The sequence below is a fragment of the Manis pentadactyla genome, chromosome 9 (genome assembly GCF_030020395.1).
Source record: "Manis pentadactyla isolate mManPen7 chromosome 9, mManPen7.hap1, whole genome shotgun sequence".
NCBI lineage: Eukaryota > Metazoa > Chordata > Mammalia > Pholidota > Manidae > Manis > Manis pentadactyla.
The window spans coordinates 55,829,143-55,849,165 of record NC_080027.1 but is presented as its reverse complement, the minus strand read 5'-3'; the positions used below and the strand labels follow the sequence as shown (position 1 = coordinate 55,849,165).

Below are 20,023 nucleotides of genomic sequence, written 5' to 3'. Positions count from 1 at the left end.
CGCACTGTTTCTTGTTGTATCAGTAATTGGTGATTTTCTAGTACCAAATATGCAAACTACGTAAGAAAAGAGCAAGGATCCAACATTTACTGAGTGCCTATTATGATTATGTGCCAGTCACTGTGCCACAAGCATTACTTTTTTGTCTATTTAATCTTCACAATAACCATGCAAGGTAGCATTATTAGTTTTGGTTTTTACATGAGGAAACAGACTCAGAAAGGCTAAGTAACTGTTGAAGCTTGCACAGCCAAGGAAATAGCAGTGTGTAGATTTAAGCTCAGAATCTGTGTGACCACAAAGCCTTCATAGGCATAGTAGGTTCTGAATAAATAAGTATTGAATGGCTGAATAAAGGAATTACTATATCACATTGTCTTCCTAATGCCGATTTTTAAACAATCAGAGAATTATAAAGTTGAAAAGGCTCTACAGGTCATTATCTAATCAGGGTTTTAGTTATGCACGTCCTTTAAAGGATCTCTAACATTGGGAAATACAGCCTTTACTTGACCACCTCTAGGGAAACAGCACACACACCTCTTTAAGCAGAGTGATTGCTGAATAACTCATTATTAGAGCATGCTTCTTTGCATTAAACTCTTCCTAAAATCTCTTTCTTTTGAGGCTAGCTCTGCCCTTTGTTAACTGTTCACACTTAATCTGGTTATTTTTCCATACATTATTCTTTCAAATATTTGAAGATACTTATATCTTATCTTTCTCAAGCTAAATAGCCTCCAATTTTTTCAGCTGCTTGTCAAGATCCATAGCACATCATAATAACAACTTAGTGTTTGTTAAATGAAGGAAAGACTAAATAAATATGATACCTAGATTTCTCATTTTCTTCTTCCCCTTCTTTAGAATGTGAAGTATAGATATATGCTAGGACCGTATTTCTAGAAGTAAATGAAATTATTTCCTTTGATGTATTCTTGGACTGAACAATAGTCCCCCACAAAAATATTGTGTTTTATTTTCTGACATAGAACAGTGCCCTCATCTTTGACATCTCAGGTTTGCATCAGGTCACAACAAGCTGGAGCCAAACAGCAAACCTAGTGCTTTTCTTCAGGGTTAAAGGCAAGACCTGGGCACAAGGGGATCAGCTCCAATTTCAACAGGCTAAGTTTGTACTCTAATGTAGAAAACGTGGGCTTACCTCAGCTAAAATGGAAGAAATAGCTGCCCAAAGCTAGTTTCTTTCACGCCCCACTGGCAAGGTAGTAATTGCACAAAGACCTTTTTATTATAAGTTGATTTTCCTGAGAAATGAATTCAGAAAAAATACTGTAAAGTGTTTATTTTTTGCTTGCCCTTTATTAACCCACATCTTAGGGCTTTCCCTGGAGAAAAACTGTTGGTAAATGAAACCTCTTAGACCCACACAGAAGCATTTTTGCACTATGTCCTGACTGTGGAGGGAACAGGGACAGGACAAGGCAAGTTGGTGCTATTTAAATAGGGTCATCAGCCAGTATATGGAATTTTGCCTAAAGAAAAGATTTAGGAATTTAAATGGGGGAAGGGTTTGGGGTTGGTAGAATTACTGGTAAAGGTTTGTGTCTTAAACAGGGTATAATGCAGCCCTTTTATACTAGTAAAGAGGCCAAAGACCCAGTTTGAACTAAAAGATCATCTCTGTTAGTACATCCTAGTTTTGATCTTTAAATAACAAAAGTCCTGCAGTTCAACCTATAAAATCATGCCCTAACAGCCAGGATAAAACCTTCCTGTGACACTAAACTGGAATCAGGGCAGCATGCATAGAGTAAAGAAGGGAGCTAGGAAATTAAAATGTGATTTTCACAGGCATGATTCTGTCATAGCTCTTATTTTCTTTATATGGAATACAAATACTGATATAGAGTGAGGATTTTCTATTTTGCATTTTCATGCTCTTTGATACATTTATTGAGGTCAAATGAAATTTGATATAGTAGGATTTATTATGAAATGCTCTCTGAATACAACTCCATAATTACTGAGCTACATGGTAGTGCATAAAGCTGTAAAACTGCTTAGCCAGACAAGCAATTTATATGTTACATCGAGGTGTGTATGGCAAAGAATATTAGTTTAATTGGGAGCTAAGATGTAGTAGCCTTAAATCTGAAGAGCTATATGTTTAACATAATGCAGTGAGCCTTTGAAATGAGATACCTAAACTGGGGAGATACAGCTCTTGGAATACATAACAATTAGACATTATTTTCTGACCAAGGATACTAAATACTGTTTTCAAAATAAAGTACAGAATGCAAAGCAGGTGAAAGGGCAAAACCTTTCAACATAGAACAGAGTGAAAAGCAAATTTATTTCTTCTAGGTCTTTGTTTGAAAACAGAAAGAAAATAGAAGGAAAAAAGTCAAGATAAAAGAAAACTATTAACTACAATTTGGTGGAAGCAGGAATGAGGCAAATTCACAATGAAGTTATGTCCTTGGTGTGCTAATGGAATCTAAGAATAGGAATTTGGCGAATTTTGCCTGAATTATCTCAGGGAGCAGATTTGAAATGAGGTTTGGGTATCAACACACCACCAGGATTGAAAAACAAATATTTCTTGGCCTACATTTGCTCTCTGTCTGATCATAGGCTCTCTTCTGTTTAGCAGGTTCAGGGTCACATGCCTCCGCTCATGATCCCAATTTTTCCACATGACCAGCGGACCCTGGCAGCAGCTGCGGCTGCCCAACAGGGATTTCTCTTCCCCCCTGGAATAACATACAAACCAGGTAAGTAGAGAGGAATTTAACATCTTTTGGAAATGCTAAAATCCACATGTTTTTGCTTAGTAGTCACAACAAGCACAGGACCATATGAAGAAACTATGAATAAAATGATCACAAAAGTAAAATTAGAATTGGGAAGTTACTTGGGAAGGGGTCATGTTACTGAACTAATGGGTTGCTAAAAACTTTTTACTTTCCTTTCCTTCACTGGAGTGCACATAAAATGCTGCTCTCCCTTCTCCCTGAGGATTACAAATTTTTGTCAGCTTTCTCTCATACCTTTACTGTGAGTAATTGTCTTTGGTTAATGATACTTTCCTTCTCCTGAGAGCTTTTATACTCTCAGAGTGCTCACGTACAGTATAATGTGTTATTGTTTGTTGTCTGGTTGCTCTTGGAAGAAAAATTAAAACTGGACTGATTTAATTAGCTTATCACTAATAGGTAAGATTCCTTTTGATTTTAGTCTAAATAATAAAGCATTCAGTAGTATTTTCTCATTCATCTTTGAACCTCAAAAAAAACATCACATAACCTTGCAGTGAAATATGTTTTGTGATGAGTTAGCAAATGTTATGATTTTCCTTTATTCCTCTGAGTTTACTGGACTCCTGGGGAATTCAATTATGGGTATAATGGTTTGAAGCTTCTTTCGGAGTCTCCTTGTAAACAGGCTTTAAATGTTTAAAGATATGTTGCCAAAGGAATTCAATGTAAGAAGATAGTCAAGTAAATAAAAGTCAACCTTAATTTCGTTTGTGCGTTCTTTGTAAGTGACCTCAGCTCAGAAGTAGTGACCTTATTCTACTCATTAATAATTTCTGTGTCAAGTTCTTCTTAACATATTAACTTGATTATATTAACCACCAAATCTGAGTATAACAAACCTGAGTGCAGCAGTTTCTTTGTGTATGTGGGTTATAAAGTGAACACAGCATTTTAATATGCTTAAGCTATAATAAAAAGTAAATCACTTTATTAAAATTCTCAGTAAGGAAGTTAACTAAGTAGCATTAAAACAAACCTGGGGAGTTTTAACATCTATTTTTATTGCCTGTTGCCACTGATTACTATTGTGCATTTGGTGGAGAGCCCCCTTCCTTGTGAGGAAAGGTAGGATATCTGTGTCAAAACTCAAATGATTCAAGGAACAGAGAAGTAAGGGATTACCTAACTGAAGGACTGACTTTGAAAATTCCTCAGATACAAATGAGTCAAACCTAATATTACCAAAGGTTTTTGGATACCTGAATGAAAGAAAATTGTGTTATTCAAATCACTAAACATTGATTTTTCTAGAGCAGAATTTTTGATATACATACTAAGGACAGGAGTACATTTTGTCAGAGAATATGCTTTTGTTAGTGCAGTGGTTCAGTACTTCTCTGCTCTTTGTAAGTTGTTCTGAATGATTTCTTCATCTCGACTTCCTTTGAAACATTGATGGAATCTAAATTTACTGGTTTATCCTGAATCTGAGTTGTCATCCCAATACCAGTCTCAGAAACCTTTCAAGTGAACTGTACATGGAAACTCACTTTAACTTCAGTGTTTCAAAATTAAAATTCCCCACATTTCAAAATCAGATATGGGCCTTATTTTTTATGAGACATAGACATCAACATAGTTAACATGTTACTTACCTAATTTTGTTAAAACAGAGTGACCTCAGCTCAGAAGGTCATATACTGTAATAATGGTATTATTATAAAACAATAATACCATTTTTCATGGGGGAAGATATTGTTATATAGTTAATGAATTTGGACCATTAAAAAAAATATCTTGCCACACAGCATCAATGAGACTGTACTAAGTGACTAAGAAGAATATTGAAATTGGGACAATACTGTCCCAGTTATCTCCACTGAATGGCATATATGCAGCATAGTGTCTTGGGGGTTGTAAGTTGTATTTGACTATGTTGGTTAAAACTTGTTGGTTAGGGCAAGACAATGGATTTGGACATGTAGGATGATTTTTAATCACAAGCAAGGTTTGGCTAATCTAGGTTTTATTGTATATGAAAATTATACATAAAAAGGATCGAAATAATATGTTCTTATGCTATTAGTAGGGAAATTACTTAGCAAACTTAATCTATGCAGTGTTCTTGTCATTCACCTGAATTGGGGAAGGAGAGTCCTGTTGGGCTGGAGTCTGGATGAGGAAAAGTTTTTTGCCCCAAATTTAGCTATGATGGTTTCACTTGAAATACATGTGCGATGATAACTAAAGTTTTATTAGAAGAGTGTAGCTTTGTCATGTAAAAAAGTCCTGAAATGGTGGTGTAACTTTGTATTTTGGTCCTCTAAGCAAAGGATGAGCAATTAAAAACTAAATGTCTCTCTTTTTGCTCCTTTTCCACCTTCGCATAACCTGAAACAATTCCATGGTATTGGTTGATTGAATAATTGTCTTCATTTCTAGAAAGCAAGGACTTTGGAGCAATGCTCACTATCAAAGTTGATTATTTCCAAATCTGTTTCTGGACAAACTAAACAAATATATTTAGGACTATGGACCTTCTCCCCTTTTGATAATTTGATCCATTGCTCTGGGCATTTCGGGGTCCCAGTGTGCATGAGCATCAAGCAAGCTGATCTCCCACCTCAGTGGGTTGCTGAGGAGGCATGTTGCCTGCAGGGACTGTGCAGTTTCAGGGGAATGTCTATAAGATCGATCTCTGTATAAATAGCACCCCTAATTAAAAAAAAATTTTACTGGTTCTGTAATTAGAGACAACTTTCTAGAAAGAAATGTATTAGAGCCCAGAACATAAACCACAGGATTTTGGTTGCTTTGTTGTTTCACATCATGATACTGAGAAATGCAGCCATCCAGGCTATAATAAACACATTTGAGCACCTATATTTGAGAAAGTTAAGAGAGTAAGACTCTTTCATAGATGCCATTGTGTATATCAGATCAAGACTGAATTGCCTATAAAATAAATACAATGGCTAGCCTCCTTTATGCCCCATAAGTGATGCAGCTGACACATGGACTTTGTACAGTTGAGATTTTTTAAATGATTGCTGCTGGAGTAACACCCTTGAAGTCTCCTAGGAGATCCTAAGGGTAGGATCTATGCCTGCTCCTGGCTCCTTATAGTAATAGTAATATGATAACAGCTAAAGCTCACTGAATATAGTTATTTTGTGCCAACAACTCAACTAAATATTTTACATGGATTACTTTATTTAATTTTTTCTTGAACAGTCATTTAACCTTGCTGAGCCTCATGTTTTTGTCATCTAAAAACATACGTCGTGATTCCTCTACTGCTCAGTGTGGGTGTGAAGATTAAATTTGTTAAAATAGATGAAAATTCTTTGAAAATTCTAAAGTGCTAACTTAGGGGGTAAAGTCTGTCCGTGAAACTGAATAAATTTAACTACATTAAACTACATGAGAAATGTGATCCCAAAACAGCATTTGACTGACATAAACTATCCCTCTGCCTGATGACCAAATCAACTTTACATGTGAAACTAATGTTTCTTTTTTTAAAAAATTGTGGTAAAGTATACAACACAGTATTTATTATTTTAACCATTTCTAAATGTACAACTCAGTGGCATTAATACCTTTGCTATGTTGTCCAACTATTATCATGATCTATATCCAAAACTTTAATCATCTCCATCAAAAACTCTGTGGCCATTAAACAAAGCTCTCCCTATCCCCCTTCGCCTAACCTCTAGTAACCTCTATTCTACTCTTTCTCTATGAATTTGCTATTCTAGATACTTCATATAAATGGAATCATGCAATATTTGTCCTTCTGTGTCTGGTTTATTTCACTAAGCATGTTTTCAAGGTCCATCCATATTTGTGGCATATATAAAAAAAATTCATCCCGTTTTATGAATAATATCCCGTGTGTGTGTGTGTGTGTGTATATATATATATATGTGTGTGTGTGTGTGTGTGTGTGTGTGTGTATGTATGTATCTATGTATATATGTGTGTGTGTGTTTATCCATTCTTCTGTTGATGGACACTTGGGTCATTTCCACACCTTAGCTATTGTGAATAATGCTGCTGTGAACACTGATATACAAATACCTGTTTGAGTTCCTGATTTCAGTTCTTTTGGATAAATATATCCAAAAGATAGGAGCAGAATTTTAGGTCATATGGTAGTTCTGTGTTTAATTTTTTGAGAAATCACCAACTGTTTTCCTTAAAGGCTGTACCATTTACATTCCCACTAGTTATGCAACAGAGTTCCAATTTCTCTACATCTTCACTAACACTTAATATTTTCCAATTAAAAAAAATAGCCATCCTAGAGGATGCGAGGTGATATTTCATTGTGGTTTTGATTTTGGTTTCCCTAATAATTAGTGATTTTGAACATCTTTTCAGGTGTTTATTAGACATTTGTATATCTTCTTTGGAGAAATTTCTGTTTAAGTAGTTTTCCTGTTTTAAATTGTGCTGTTTTCTTTGTGATTGGGTTTCAGGAGTCTTTATATATTCTAGATATTAATCTTCTATTGGAATCTGATTTGCAAATATTTTATACCATTGTGTATGTTGCTTTTTCACTTACTTGATAGTATCCTTTGATTCACAGAGGTTTTTAATATTGGTACAGTCCAATTTACCTATTTTTCCTTTTATTGCCTGTGCTTTTGTGTCATATCCTTGAAATCATTGCCAAATCCAATGATGTACTCATATTTTCTTCTAAGAGTTTTATAGTTTTAGTGCTAAAGTGTAAGTCTTGGATCCATTTGAGGTAATTTTTACATATATTATAAAGGAGGTGTCCAAATTCCTTCTTTTGCATGTGGATAACCAGCTTTTCCAGCACCATTTGTTAAGAAGATATCCTTTCCCCATTGAATGGTCTTGGCACCCTTGTCAAAATTGATTAGCTATATATGTAAGGATTTACTTCTGGGCTCTCTATTCTGTTTCAATGGTCTCTACCATTTAACCTTGTTCTGATGTGCCAGTACCACACTGTTTTAATTACTGTACCTTGTAGAAATTTTGAAGTCAGGAAGTATGAATCTTCAAACTATATTTCTTTTTGAAGATTGTGTAGGCTACTGGAGCCACTTAGCCACTTGCAACTCCATATTAATTTGAAGATCAGCTTTTCCATTTATGTGAAAAAAGATTGTTGGATTTCTGATAGAGATTTCACTGAATCTGTAGAATGCTTTGGGAAGTACTGATATCTTAACAATGCTAATTCTTCCTGACCATGAACATGGATGCTTTTCCATTTACTCAGGTCTTTTAAAATTTCTTTCAGTAATGTTTTATAGTTTTCAGTGTATGACTCTTTTGCCTCCTTGGTTAAGTTTATTCCTAAGTGTTTGGTTCTTTTAGATACTATTGTAATTTCCTTTTGGATTGTTCACTGGTGTATAGAAAGCAAATGATTTTTGTGTGTTAATCTTGTATCCTACAATTTTGCTGAATTTGTTTATTAGCTCTAGTAGTTTTCTTTTGGATTCTTTGGGATTTTTTACACATAGGATCATGCCATATATAAATAGAGAAAATTTTACCTCTTCCTTACCAATTTGGATGCCTGCTGGTCTATCCTTCTTTCCTTCCTTCCTTTTTTTCCCCATCTAATAGGGCTGGCTGGAACTTCCAGTACAGTGTTGTAAAGCAGCAGTGAGAGCAGGCATCATTGTCTTGTTCCTAACCTTAGGCAGAAAACTTGCAGTCTTTTACAATTGGATATGATGTTAGCTGTGGGTTTTTCATAAATACCCTTCATCATGTTGAGGAACGTCCTCTCTATTCTTAGGTTGCTGAGAGTTTTTATCATTAAAGAGTGTTGGATTTTATCAGATGCCTTTTCTGCATCAACTGAGATGATCATGTGGATTTCTTTCCATTTGTCCTGTTAGTGTGATTCATTACATTGATTTTTTTTATTGTTGAACCACCCTTGCATTCCTGGGATAAATCCTAGTTTGTCGTGGTGATAATCCATTCAATATGGATTAGGATTCAATGAATTAATATTTTGTTGAGGAATTTTCCATCTATATTTATAAAAGATGTTGGTATGTAATTTTCTTTTCTTATGATGTCTGTATCTGGCTTTGGTATCAAGGTAATGCTAATCTCATTACCTCATAGTTAGGAAGCATTTCCTCTTTTTCAATATTTTTGAAGATTTGGGGAAGGATTAGTGTTAATTTTTCCAAGCTTTCCACCTGGAAATAAGTGGTGATAGAATTCAGACTGAAGTTCTCTGATTTGATATTTTATACTCCTGCAAACATTGTCCTAGTATGTGTGATACTGAGAAAAGTCTAGGGCATTTTTGCTGTGTAAAAATGTGACTTCTATGTATAGGTTTATCCAAATGACATCTTGTAAAACTGGCCATTTCCACCTCTTCCAGAATCTTTAAAGCAGAGGTATGTAATCACTACTGCTGGAATACTTGGTTAATTAAATATATCTACTTGAAATCAAATAATTTCTGAGGTTCTTCCAAGTAGTACACTCATTTTTAAATAAGAGTGTTGGGGTCCAAGAAGAAAATATATTCACCCAAGAAAACTAACCCAGTTTTATGGAGACTGATATTATTTTAACTGTGCCCTCCTTCAGATATAGAAGCTATATCATTGATGAACTACCATTAAGGCATGAACCCTGAGTTGTTGTTTCAAGTTAATTTCTTATAATGGGAGTAGATTTATACCAGTTCATCCATACTCACTTACTTAATTTCTACTGTGACAAATTCCATTTTTCACATGATCAGCCAAAGGTCTGGTACATCTATGAAATAAGTAAAGACATTAAGAAAAGAAGTGACGAAATCAAGCTAAGCTTGATTCTTAGCTTCTTTAAAGGTCTGAAGAACAGTGCAAATGCTCTTAGAAGAAGTCCTGGGATCAAGACTCTACTCATCATTGGTCTATTTTTTGATGAATAAAGGTAGAGTAATTTAGCATAAGAAATACTAAAATAAATCAGAAATAAAGTGGCACATTTTGTCCAGCTGTCCTCAACACAGATTAAATATTTTGTTTTATTTTTTAGTTTCTAAATGTGTCACCCCATTACCTACCACCCTTTTGCTGGAGTGTGGTGTCTCCCAAAGATAAATTCAGATTGATTATGGCATTCCTTCAGAATATGCAGGAGTTGTAATATTTTGCTATTCTGAATACATACAGCCAGGCAAGATGCAAAGTGGCATGTCCAAGTTTATATTGGTGGTTGTGACTGAAATATTTGTATATTGTGCAAGAATGACAGTAGCTCATAGAAGTGGAGTCTATCAATAAGTTGTTTGGCAACTCAAATAATTTACAATCATCCTGTGATGCCACCACACAATAATCTGTGAGATTGAGATATGTAGTATATTGTATTACTGTTTTGGAAGATGGAAAATGAGGTATGAGACTTTGAGCCAGTTACTGAAGAATTTTTTTTAAACCTGTCTCCTACTTTAATGTATTTTTTCTACTCTACTCCTCTTAACCTCTAAATTATTTCCTCAGTAGATTAATATCTGAAGTTAAATATATCAAATGACTACAATCATCCCAGTCCTTTGTCCTTCTAAAGAATCAAAGTAAATCAAAAGAATTTTCCCATGAGATCTTTGACTCTTTAATAAAACTGGAATTTATATCTGAATTGTACAAACTAGGAGTATATTTGCAGAAGGTAGACTAATGGGTCCTACGTTCATAGTAGAACCTCCCAATTTTCCTGTGTGTAAGTCTTAAAGTTTTGGCTTCATTCCAGTTTCCTGGAAAATTAAGAAACATACTGTCTTTCATTCGGGGACTCTTGCCTGTGGAGCTGCTTTGATTCCAAAGGAATGTTGCCTATTGTGACAAGTGAAGCTAATGTCAGGCGAATTTTCCATAGGTTTAAATCCTGTTTCATACTTGTTCTGTAATCTTCAGATAAAAACAGTCAGTTAGAAAATCTGGAAGGCTGGAAAGATTTGCAGAATGGGCATTATTTCCCAAATGGGTTTTTGGAGATTGTCTTCTTACGCTACAGGTAGCAAGGGTCAGATTGCAATAGTGCCTTAAGACAACCTGTTCCAACAGGCTTCACCTTCCTTTGTACAAATTTGAAAAGAATAGGTCCTCACGCAAAGCATTTCAAATCCAGAGACAAATTTGAAAAAAATTGCTACAACATGTTGACTGATTCCTTGCCAAGTCAGCCACTGAGAACTTTTTCTTGATGATTCTAACACAGAGAAAGTTAAAGAGGGGGAGGGGAACGGACATATTTATTAACTTTGTTATTAAAAAATCAAACCTCACAATACCCTCAATCCTCTCCCTCTTACTTTTTTCTCTCCTATTTTTAACACACCCCCTTCTTCACCCTTATCTTCTCCCGCTCCTGTCTTCTCCTTTTCTCTATCTTTTAATCATTCTCTGTGATATACTCAGTTGCTCTAATGTTTTCTTTTTTACTTTTAGTATTGAAGCAATGATATATCTTGGAGAAATAGCTTTGCAAAGATTACATTCAGATATACAGATTCAAACTAGCAGAAAGGTTAAGAATGTTTTAAAAATATGCTTGTCAGCAGTGGAAAGAAAGCTGTTTGTAGCCACCAGGTGAGTTGGAGTGTACTACAGGGTGTGGTAGAGATAGTAATAAATTAACTGGCAAGCCAAAAACTATATTAAAAAAATCAGCTATTTCGTAGCATAGAAGCATGACAGCTATGAAAAAAGGAGTGCCCTGGGGAATTCTTTTAGAGTTGGATTTTTTAAAATATGTTTGACATGAAAAATGTTTTAGTACAAATAAAGCAACTGGTATTAAACTTACAGGGAGGGGGGTTTGTGGTTTAGAGTTAGCATGAATAATGCATGATAGTTAAAGAAAGAGCTCTAAAATGTTCCGGGAGGCAGTCCATGTTGATGGTTGGAATGGTGATTTTTTCCCCTATTTTTGAAGCATCATTAATTCAACATCGTTTTGTGATTTTTTTAAACCTGATAAGATATCAACCAAAGAAGCACTATTTGACTTAGATTAGGATATTCTTTCTGCAGATAATTTAGTTTAAATATCAAGAAGATCAGTTGAATTATTTAAGCATAAAGCAACAGTCATTCACTATAAAAAATAATTTGGCCTAGTTATCTTTTTAAAAAAGCTCATGTAGCACTGCAAACCAAAATCAACCTCATGGAAGGGGAAAAACAAGATCAGATATTTTGAACATTACTCCATAGGAGACCAACACAATATAGTGTTAGTGGATGCATTGTAGCAGCGCTCCATATGCAATCAGAAGCCAATTGTTACTGGACTGTGTACAAGCGCACACTGTGCTCAATGGTCTGATGAGGTATTATGGATATGATGCAGAGAGACTGGGTAGATTAGAAGCTAACAATTTGTTAAAAGTGAAAGCAACTTAACATTTACATTGGGCCAGCTGAGTGGCACGTCATGTGGCAAGCAGGATGAGTTCCAAGGAACCAGAGGCCCCAGGAATGCTCCACGTTGCACTGTCCATGCAGAAAAGAAGGAGGTTTTATTGCTTTTCAGTTGACTACCTTTATTACTGTGATTCTTTCTACACTATCTCTTCGTTATTACATCCAGCTTTCAGTGTGGAAAAGTTCATGCAAAACAGCATGATTATTATAAATGTCAAAAATGTGTGGAGGAACAGCCTATTAAAATATAGCCTAGAGATAGTACGTAACACTGACTTTAAATAAGTAGCTGAAGCCAAAGTGATATTCCATTAAATCACTGATATTGTGTAATTTATCTACAAGTATTAATTTTGGTTCCAGTAACCCCTGTCACAATACATTCCTCATCACTTCCTCTTGTTTCTTCAGGTCACCACACACAGCCTGTGCTCTTAGGTCACAAACGATTCTTCCTTCCCCCTGTTTAGGAGTGGCCTGGAGTCAGAACACATTAAAATGTAGCAGTGATCTCTGCTGAGCCAGGCTCAATCTCTACCAGTCTTTCAGTGCAGATATCCTATGTAAAATTGTGGTAATTTAATCAAATTGTCATCAAGGAATAAGTGATAAGTGCCTAGTGTGCTTGATTCTCTATTAGGATCCACCAGAAGTCAAGCCAGAAAAATACTATTTCGACTCTTGTTGAGATACCAGGCATTTCACAGAATGTTGGCAGTTAAGATTAACTTCCCTCTCACCCCTATCAAATGAAAAGGTTGCATTTAAAAAACTTTTTTCCTTATTTTTTATAAAATAACCTTTAGAGTTATGGACAGTTAATAGCTCATAATCTTTTTTGGACTCTCATACTCTGTCTTGCCTACCAAGCCAAAACTTCTTGTTGTTCTAATATAAAAGCCTTAATGCTTTCTTAGTGAACTGAGTGTCAGGCTGGCTTTAAGGTATTTTTTTACTCTTAAAAAAATGATGTATTACAAGATTTGTAATGGAGTGAACATGCTTGAATTGCACATTTAATTTTTTTAACATCACATTCATGTTTTGCCAGTTTGCCTACCAGCTATCTGTTAACAAAAAGTTGCAAGGCAGCACTGCAAGTCTGTGCCCAACTAAGCCTTTTGTTTCTGCAGATGTTTGGGCTTAGAGCAATGTTGTAAAGCTCAGGCGATCCAAGGACCATGTTTGTACTTGTCTGATGTGATTCCCTGTGCATTGTCTAAACCTGTATGCATTGTTCTTTCCGACAGGTGATAACTACCCGGTACAGTTCATTTCATCAACAATGGCAGCTGCTGCTACTTCTGGACTCAGCCCTTTACAGCTCCAGGTAAGTGCCAGAAGAAAAAAATGTGGGATATGAGCCAGTATTTTAGTGGAAAACTGCTAACCAGCTGTATGCTAAATAATGGCCTGAATGTTCAATAATTTTTTAAGCATAGCCTAGAAGGATTAACACCTTATATACTTACCATACTGCAAAGAGAAGAGAAAACTGCAAATTCCAATATCTTCAAAGGAAAAAATTACATTATACTCTCTATCAGTTGAGTGAATGGTTTTACATTTTTCATGGCTAGCTGTTATTGGCTATATTAGCATTTCCTTATCAATTTTCCATCCATGTCTCTGTTTCTGTCCAGATTATCTTTTATCCAAAAGCAAAGAAGCAGAAAACAATGTTAGTTATTTTCCTTCTGCAGCTCATAGAATAGGGAGTTGTTATCACCAAATTACTTTAACTATTTGGCAAAATGTAAACAAATGGCTCCTAAATATGTGTATCTTCATCGTCATCTTCATGCTGGGTCAAAAGTCTGGGCATTGTGTCTGGCCGAGTTCTGGATTCATGTTCTTCACCCGTAAAACTAACCTAGGGCAGAAAGGGTTGGAAGCTGAATAAGGATCATCCGCACGCTACCTTCTTCACAGTAAAATGAGGGTTTTACAGGAGGAATACGTGATCTTTACACCCTGCTAGCACTACCATTTCAATGGGAACTGACTTTTTAATATGAAATATATTTTAACAAAAACAAAGAATAACATCATTAAAATAATGATTCAACCTTCAGTATTTGGGCATTTAGAAAATATATGATAACCACTTGGATTTCAATACAAGGGACAGTGTATAAATAGTTTTTTTATTATTGTGATTACTTTTGAGTTTTCTCAAATAATCTAAAGAATAACATTTGGCTAGATATTTTTATTTCTTCTATATGACTTTGCTATTCCCTATACACCTGAACATTAAAAACGTGCGAATATTTTGCCACAAACCTCATTTTTAGCATTTTCAATTGGGTCTGCAAATAGGGAATTTCTGCAATACTTTGAGTTTTTGTCATAAGCCTCATCCAGAAAACCTTGAAAATGTTGCCCATTAGGGACTGCTTAGCAGAGATAGAAATTTTGCCTGACAGGAGGAGCAACCCTACCTCTCTTTCAAACCTTCCCTTTCCCCGTTCTAACTCTGGAACTTACTGCAGTTTGTAAAAATGTAAAAAGAAACCTCACTCATAGTAACCTAATATATTTCTCCTTTTCCCATAGCTATGCTATGGAGTTTCTTCTTGAGTCAGAGACAGAAATAAGAAACCAATACCACTGTTTGGTCCTGTAGCCAAGTTTCTATGAAAGAGATTATCTGGGTCCTAAACCTGCTACTTTCTATTCTTTGGTGTGGTTGATACCCTGGATTTAGAAATACATGTTCTGTTTCATGAGTTCTGACAGTGTGTTTTGTCTTTTGTTTTGTTTTGTTTTGTTTTGTTTCTGAATGTGCTACTAAACAGAAGGGTCATGTCTCCCACCCACAAATTAACCCAAGGCTAAAGGGCCTCAGTGGCCGTTTTGGCAGGAGTTTGGACACCTTTGAGCATGGCGGTGGCCACTCTTACAACCACAAACAGATTGAGGTATGAATGCTTGCACTGGTGCTTCACTGGGTGGGGGGCCGGATTGTTCAGTCACCTTACAATGCTGTTTTAAAAAGTGGGAAACACTCAAGCTAAACACTAAAATGTCATCTTTCCCTTTTTCTCATTCCCAAGGAGGCTCATTTTTCTCCTTTTCTTTCAGAGAAAAAGGCAAATCCAAAATGAATGCCGTCAAGTAGGTTGTTCATTGCTACGTATTTAGGCAGATTCTTAACATTATGAGTATCTTCAAAATCATCTTTATTTCACTTACTCTTTTTCTTTATGTATAATGTTTTTAAACACTATAAAAATGCATTTAAAAAAGTTTTTAAAACATTTAAAAACACAAACATTTAAAAAAAATCTCATTTAACCATATAACAACCCTGTAAAGTTGATAATATGTAATTCTGCTTGTATAGACAACAGTGGAGGTTCAGAGAAGTCAAGTTATTTACCCATGCTAAAAAATATTCCTAGAGTCAGGATTACCCCAGATTTCTAACTCCACCCAATTCAAGTTTTCTAATTTAGTTTTCTCAGGCTAAGTAGGGATGGGTGCCTAGGCTGAGTGGTTGCTATTTGCCCCATAAACTTCTACAATATTCCTTTTATATTTAACTTCCAATAAAGATCTTTGTAGTTTTTGTGGGATATTCTTACTAGTTAGGAGAAGATGGCTTATATGGCTCTTTTGAAAACCAAGCTCTTTTCTGCTGCAGAGAATCAGTCCTCTTTCCAATTTCACTCTTAATTCCTCTTCTGTATTATTGGAGTCTCTCTCTGGCATGATCAGCTACTAGAAAGTTGACAGCTATCTGTTGAATCACAAAAAAATGGAGGCAAGTTACCTCAGACTGAAATACACTTTAACTATCTGGGTTAGATCTTATACTAAAGTTTATATTCTAACCTAGAGTGGAAAATTCAACTCAAAGAAAAAAGAAAGGAGTTACATCTTGGAAAGTTGTACATTCGGATCCTACTGGCTCTGTCAGCCTATGCATATCAAATACTATGTAATCAATAAAGTGTCTCTCTGACATTATCTTGTCTGCTGCTTTTGAATCTGCATTTTTGGAAAATGAAAGAGGAAGACCACTCCTAAGAAGAAAGAGGAGGACAAGATCAAAAGCCACTTTGGAAGTAGCCTAAGGAAGAGTTCCAGAGCTTGTTGCCTGCCTTCCTCTTTCCCTTTTACTTTGACATAAGAGGTAGACAGGGGGTTTCCACCCAGACATGACAAGGCTTATACTGTCAGAGTGTCTGCTGTCTTCTTTACAGCTGGAAGGGATTCCTTTTCTGAGGTTTTCTTTTGGCTGTAGGGAAGGTGCCATATTTCTGGACATTCTGCAAACTTCCCATGCTTAGGATTGCTCAACAGAGATATAACTGGACATTAAGAACAGCCTTTCTGTGTGATGACACTTACCAAGCTTATGCTCAGGACAGATTGTTTGTTAAACTTTTAAGTGCTTGGAAGAATGTGAAAGCAGGTGGTCTTGGCTCAAATTCAGGGCTTCCTCTCCTCTTTGACTTTAACTTTCTCTTGTAACATTGAGTTCTGTCTTATCAACCTTCCCCTAGCCAGTTATCTACCCATTCTCTTCTTTTATTAATTTTTTACTTATTTTGCCTTTTCTCTCTACCACCATCACTGATCTCTGATGCTGTGAAATCTTGTTTCTGTTGAGTTTCTGGAAACCATGATGTCACATATGTGAGTGCCAGATCTGTGTGGTGCCGTAGCATTGCTGATCTGCAAACACAACATAAGCCACACGTCTGTCACTTTAATTAGGCTAGAGAGCCCACTAATGTGAGAACCCAGTCCCCTTAGCTTTGCAGTTTAAGTTTGGGCTGGTTTGAGAGTTCCCTGGGTTTTTGTCTATCCTTGTTCTGTTTTCTTGCTTCCATTTTTTGCACCGTTTTCCTGCATGTCAAGAAACCTTTACTCTGTTTGCTTGTTTGGTACATCAATTAGAAAAGATTGGCCTTGTTTGAAAGGCAGATTTCTCAAACTTCCCTGGTATGAGTATAATGTGTTTATTGGGATGTCCACGTAAAGCACAGCAGACACCCATATATAAGTTGCTACAGATACTAACATTTTAAATTGTGAGCACAATAGAAAATTGAATAATATTTTGCTTTATTGATTTTAAAGTCTGCTTTCTCTTCTAGCTAGGGTTTTCTCCCGTCCACTGACAAGCTGAAATGTCACAGCTCTGTCAACAGTCATGATCATGACGAAATGTTGATACTACAGAAGCATTGCAATTGTGTTAACTGCTTTTATTTCTAAGCAGAGATGCTTAGGTAGGAAAGCCCACAACACACAGATCCATACCACCACCACGTCCACACACATCCTGCTGCTTTGCCCAGAACTGCTCCTCTCTACCTGAAGTTACAGTGAATTTGTCCTTCAAAGGTAGTCCCTCCAAAATTAATGAGCCTGGATAAATCTTAACAGCATTTATAGTTATACCCTGGAAACCTGAAGTTTTGTTATCAAGTAAAGCAAAGATATATGAAGTGGAAAGATCTCCTTATATTACTATATTCCAGTTCTTTATTTAAAAAAAGAAAGATGCAGGAAGATTTCCTCCTTTTTTTGGTACTCTGTGCTGATCCAAGCCCTGGCTTTCTCTGCCTCAGGGGCACAATATTAGGAGAGAGAAGGCCAAAGAATGCTATTTTTAGTTGAACAGTTCAGCAGATGGAGGGGTGAATACTCATATATCTGAAGGTTGAGGGGCTTGAACCATTAATTTTGATAATATATTTAACCCTGGGAACAATCAGAAACTGTAACTCTTAGGTTACAGTGCTTTTGCCCTTTCGAGAACAGAGGGCACTTGCTACAGTAAACAATATATTATATTGCTACTTATTCCAATTCTCTACCCGTATAAATTTCAGGACCAGTTGCCATTTGCTTTCCTCAGCTATGTTAGCATTGGTCCTTCAAGTAAGTCAAGAAGAATGTTAAGGCAGGGGGACCAGTATAATGAGGCAGTCATGTAAACATGGCCTTTAAATAGCTAAGATGTTAGATTGTTTCTGAAAAACTGTCTCAGAAACTAAGCTCTGAATAACTTTTCTTTTAAATGAAAATGTGGTTTCAGTGTATTAATTCATTTTATATGGTTACTTTCCATATGATAGATCCTTAAAGTAATTTTGTTTTGTTTTGCTTCTAATCGGGAATAATGTTGCCTCATAGTTGTAGTTTATATTGAATACAATCTGGTGCCATATCATGCAAAGTGGTACACCTGTCTCATGGCTTCTTATTAAATGATGCATGCTTCTCCTTAGCAAATACAGCAGTTAAATACCACACAGCTTAAGAATTTCTAATTAAAATATCTCCACATGTCAGCATATTGGTAAAGTATTATCTTAATCCATTTATTTTGTTTATGAAACAGTGACATATGTTTAGATTGTGAAATATATGAGCCTTAAAAATCACTTTATTGAAGAAAATTAATGCCTACAATACTGTCTCAGTGATGTGTTCACTCACCCAGTCAGTCAGTGACGGCACTGCCAGTCTTAATGTTGGGTAGACACTCTTGCCAGTTTTATCTGCATAACAGTCTTGGGAAGAAGCAAAACAGTTCTTTTTCTTAGCTCCAAATGATAGGGTTTTTCTTTCCTTACTTTTTTTTCTTACTCATTAATTTAAACCTGTCCCCCCAAAGCACTTTTTGTTGCTTTTTTTTTTTTTTAATACAATGAAGGATGGGACTGGATGCATGTAGAAGGGATTCTGAAAGACTAATCAGAATTAAAAACAAGCTAGTTACGTTTTCAAAGTTAGACATAGTAATTTGTTTGTCAGCAGGGAGATGTTTGGGTCAGCCCTGAGATAAAGTGACTGTCAGCAGTTATTCCTACAAGACAAGTAATTTCACTCAATGTATTACTGACAGATTGCTCACTTCTCTGAATCACCAGAGAAAACAAACTTAATATTGTTACAGGCAGAGTTTCTGTCTTCATTAGCTTCAGAGGATGATTTTTATCGAGCATTCAAAGGCTACCAAGCTTTAGTGGGAACATATTTTAACAGACAAGTTCTTCTAATGATAGTATGGGTAATAGCCCAAAAAAAAAAAGGAATTAAATAAGAAAATATAAAAATATCAATATAAATACATTTTTTGCTTTTATTTGATGGGTGTTATGTGTAGTTTAAGGGAGATTTGAGGAAAGAAGTATAATTAGAGCCTTAAAACACTAGGAAAACCTATGACCCATAAGTTACTCATAAATGAAGCTGTTAGAGTCTTGCCAGGTTTGCAGAAGTGGAGAACAATTGAAGTTTTTGCAAAAGTGAATACAAACACGTATTTTATTTAAATGATATTGTCAATTTTAATGCTACAAATGGAAAGTGAAGAAGTGCCCATCAACATTGAGATGCTCTATTTCTATTTCAGTCCCTGCCTGAATCTCCATGGCATTGTGTTTAGATGTTCTTCTCCGACTCATAACTGTCTTCTTGTGTGTAATTGTAAACATGCCTCAGTTCTGTGGAGGGATGAGGGGGTGAGTCAGCTTTGCTCGGTGGGCTAGGGAGATTGTGATTTCCAATAGAAAGTTGAATAAAGAGTTTATTAGAGTGAACTATTACTGGCTACCCAATGGAGAAAAAGAAATGCACTGATTCAAATCTTGTTTTGAGGGTATTGTCAACCCCTCAACCATGGGGTTGTTCTTTGAGGGGAAATGCTTCCTTTTGTCTTAATCAGCCTTCCCTCACCTGCTTGACTTTAAAAATATGATGGAACTGGGGAAAACCATGACAGCTGGGATTAGATGAGCTGTAGCCTAATGGATGAGCTCCACTTTGGAATCAGAATCTTGAAATAGAGTTTCTGCTATTACTTACTTGCTATGTTGTACTCTACTG

General features: G+C 35.8%; 1 protein-coding gene across 8 annotated transcripts in view; it reads left to right on the top strand.

Annotated features, from left to right (window-relative positions):
* Positions 1-20,023, top strand: part of SOX6 (SRY-box transcription factor 6) — a 588,617-nt gene that overhangs the window by 460,306 nt on the left and 108,288 nt on the right. For 5 of the 8 annotated variants that reach the window (XM_057507418.1, XM_036877042.2, XM_036877041.2 and 2 more), the window contains 3 exons: positions 2,618-2,741; positions 13,420-13,499; positions 14,971-15,093. In XM_057507418.1, coding sequence (XP_057363401.1) covers positions 2,618-2,741; positions 13,420-13,499; positions 14,971-15,093 — 327 coding nt within the window. The remainder of the gene's footprint in view (positions 1-2,617; positions 2,742-13,419; positions 13,500-14,970; positions 15,094-20,023) is intronic. The other 3 variants (XM_057507417.1, XM_057507420.1, XM_057507419.1) reach the window with 3 other exon arrangements.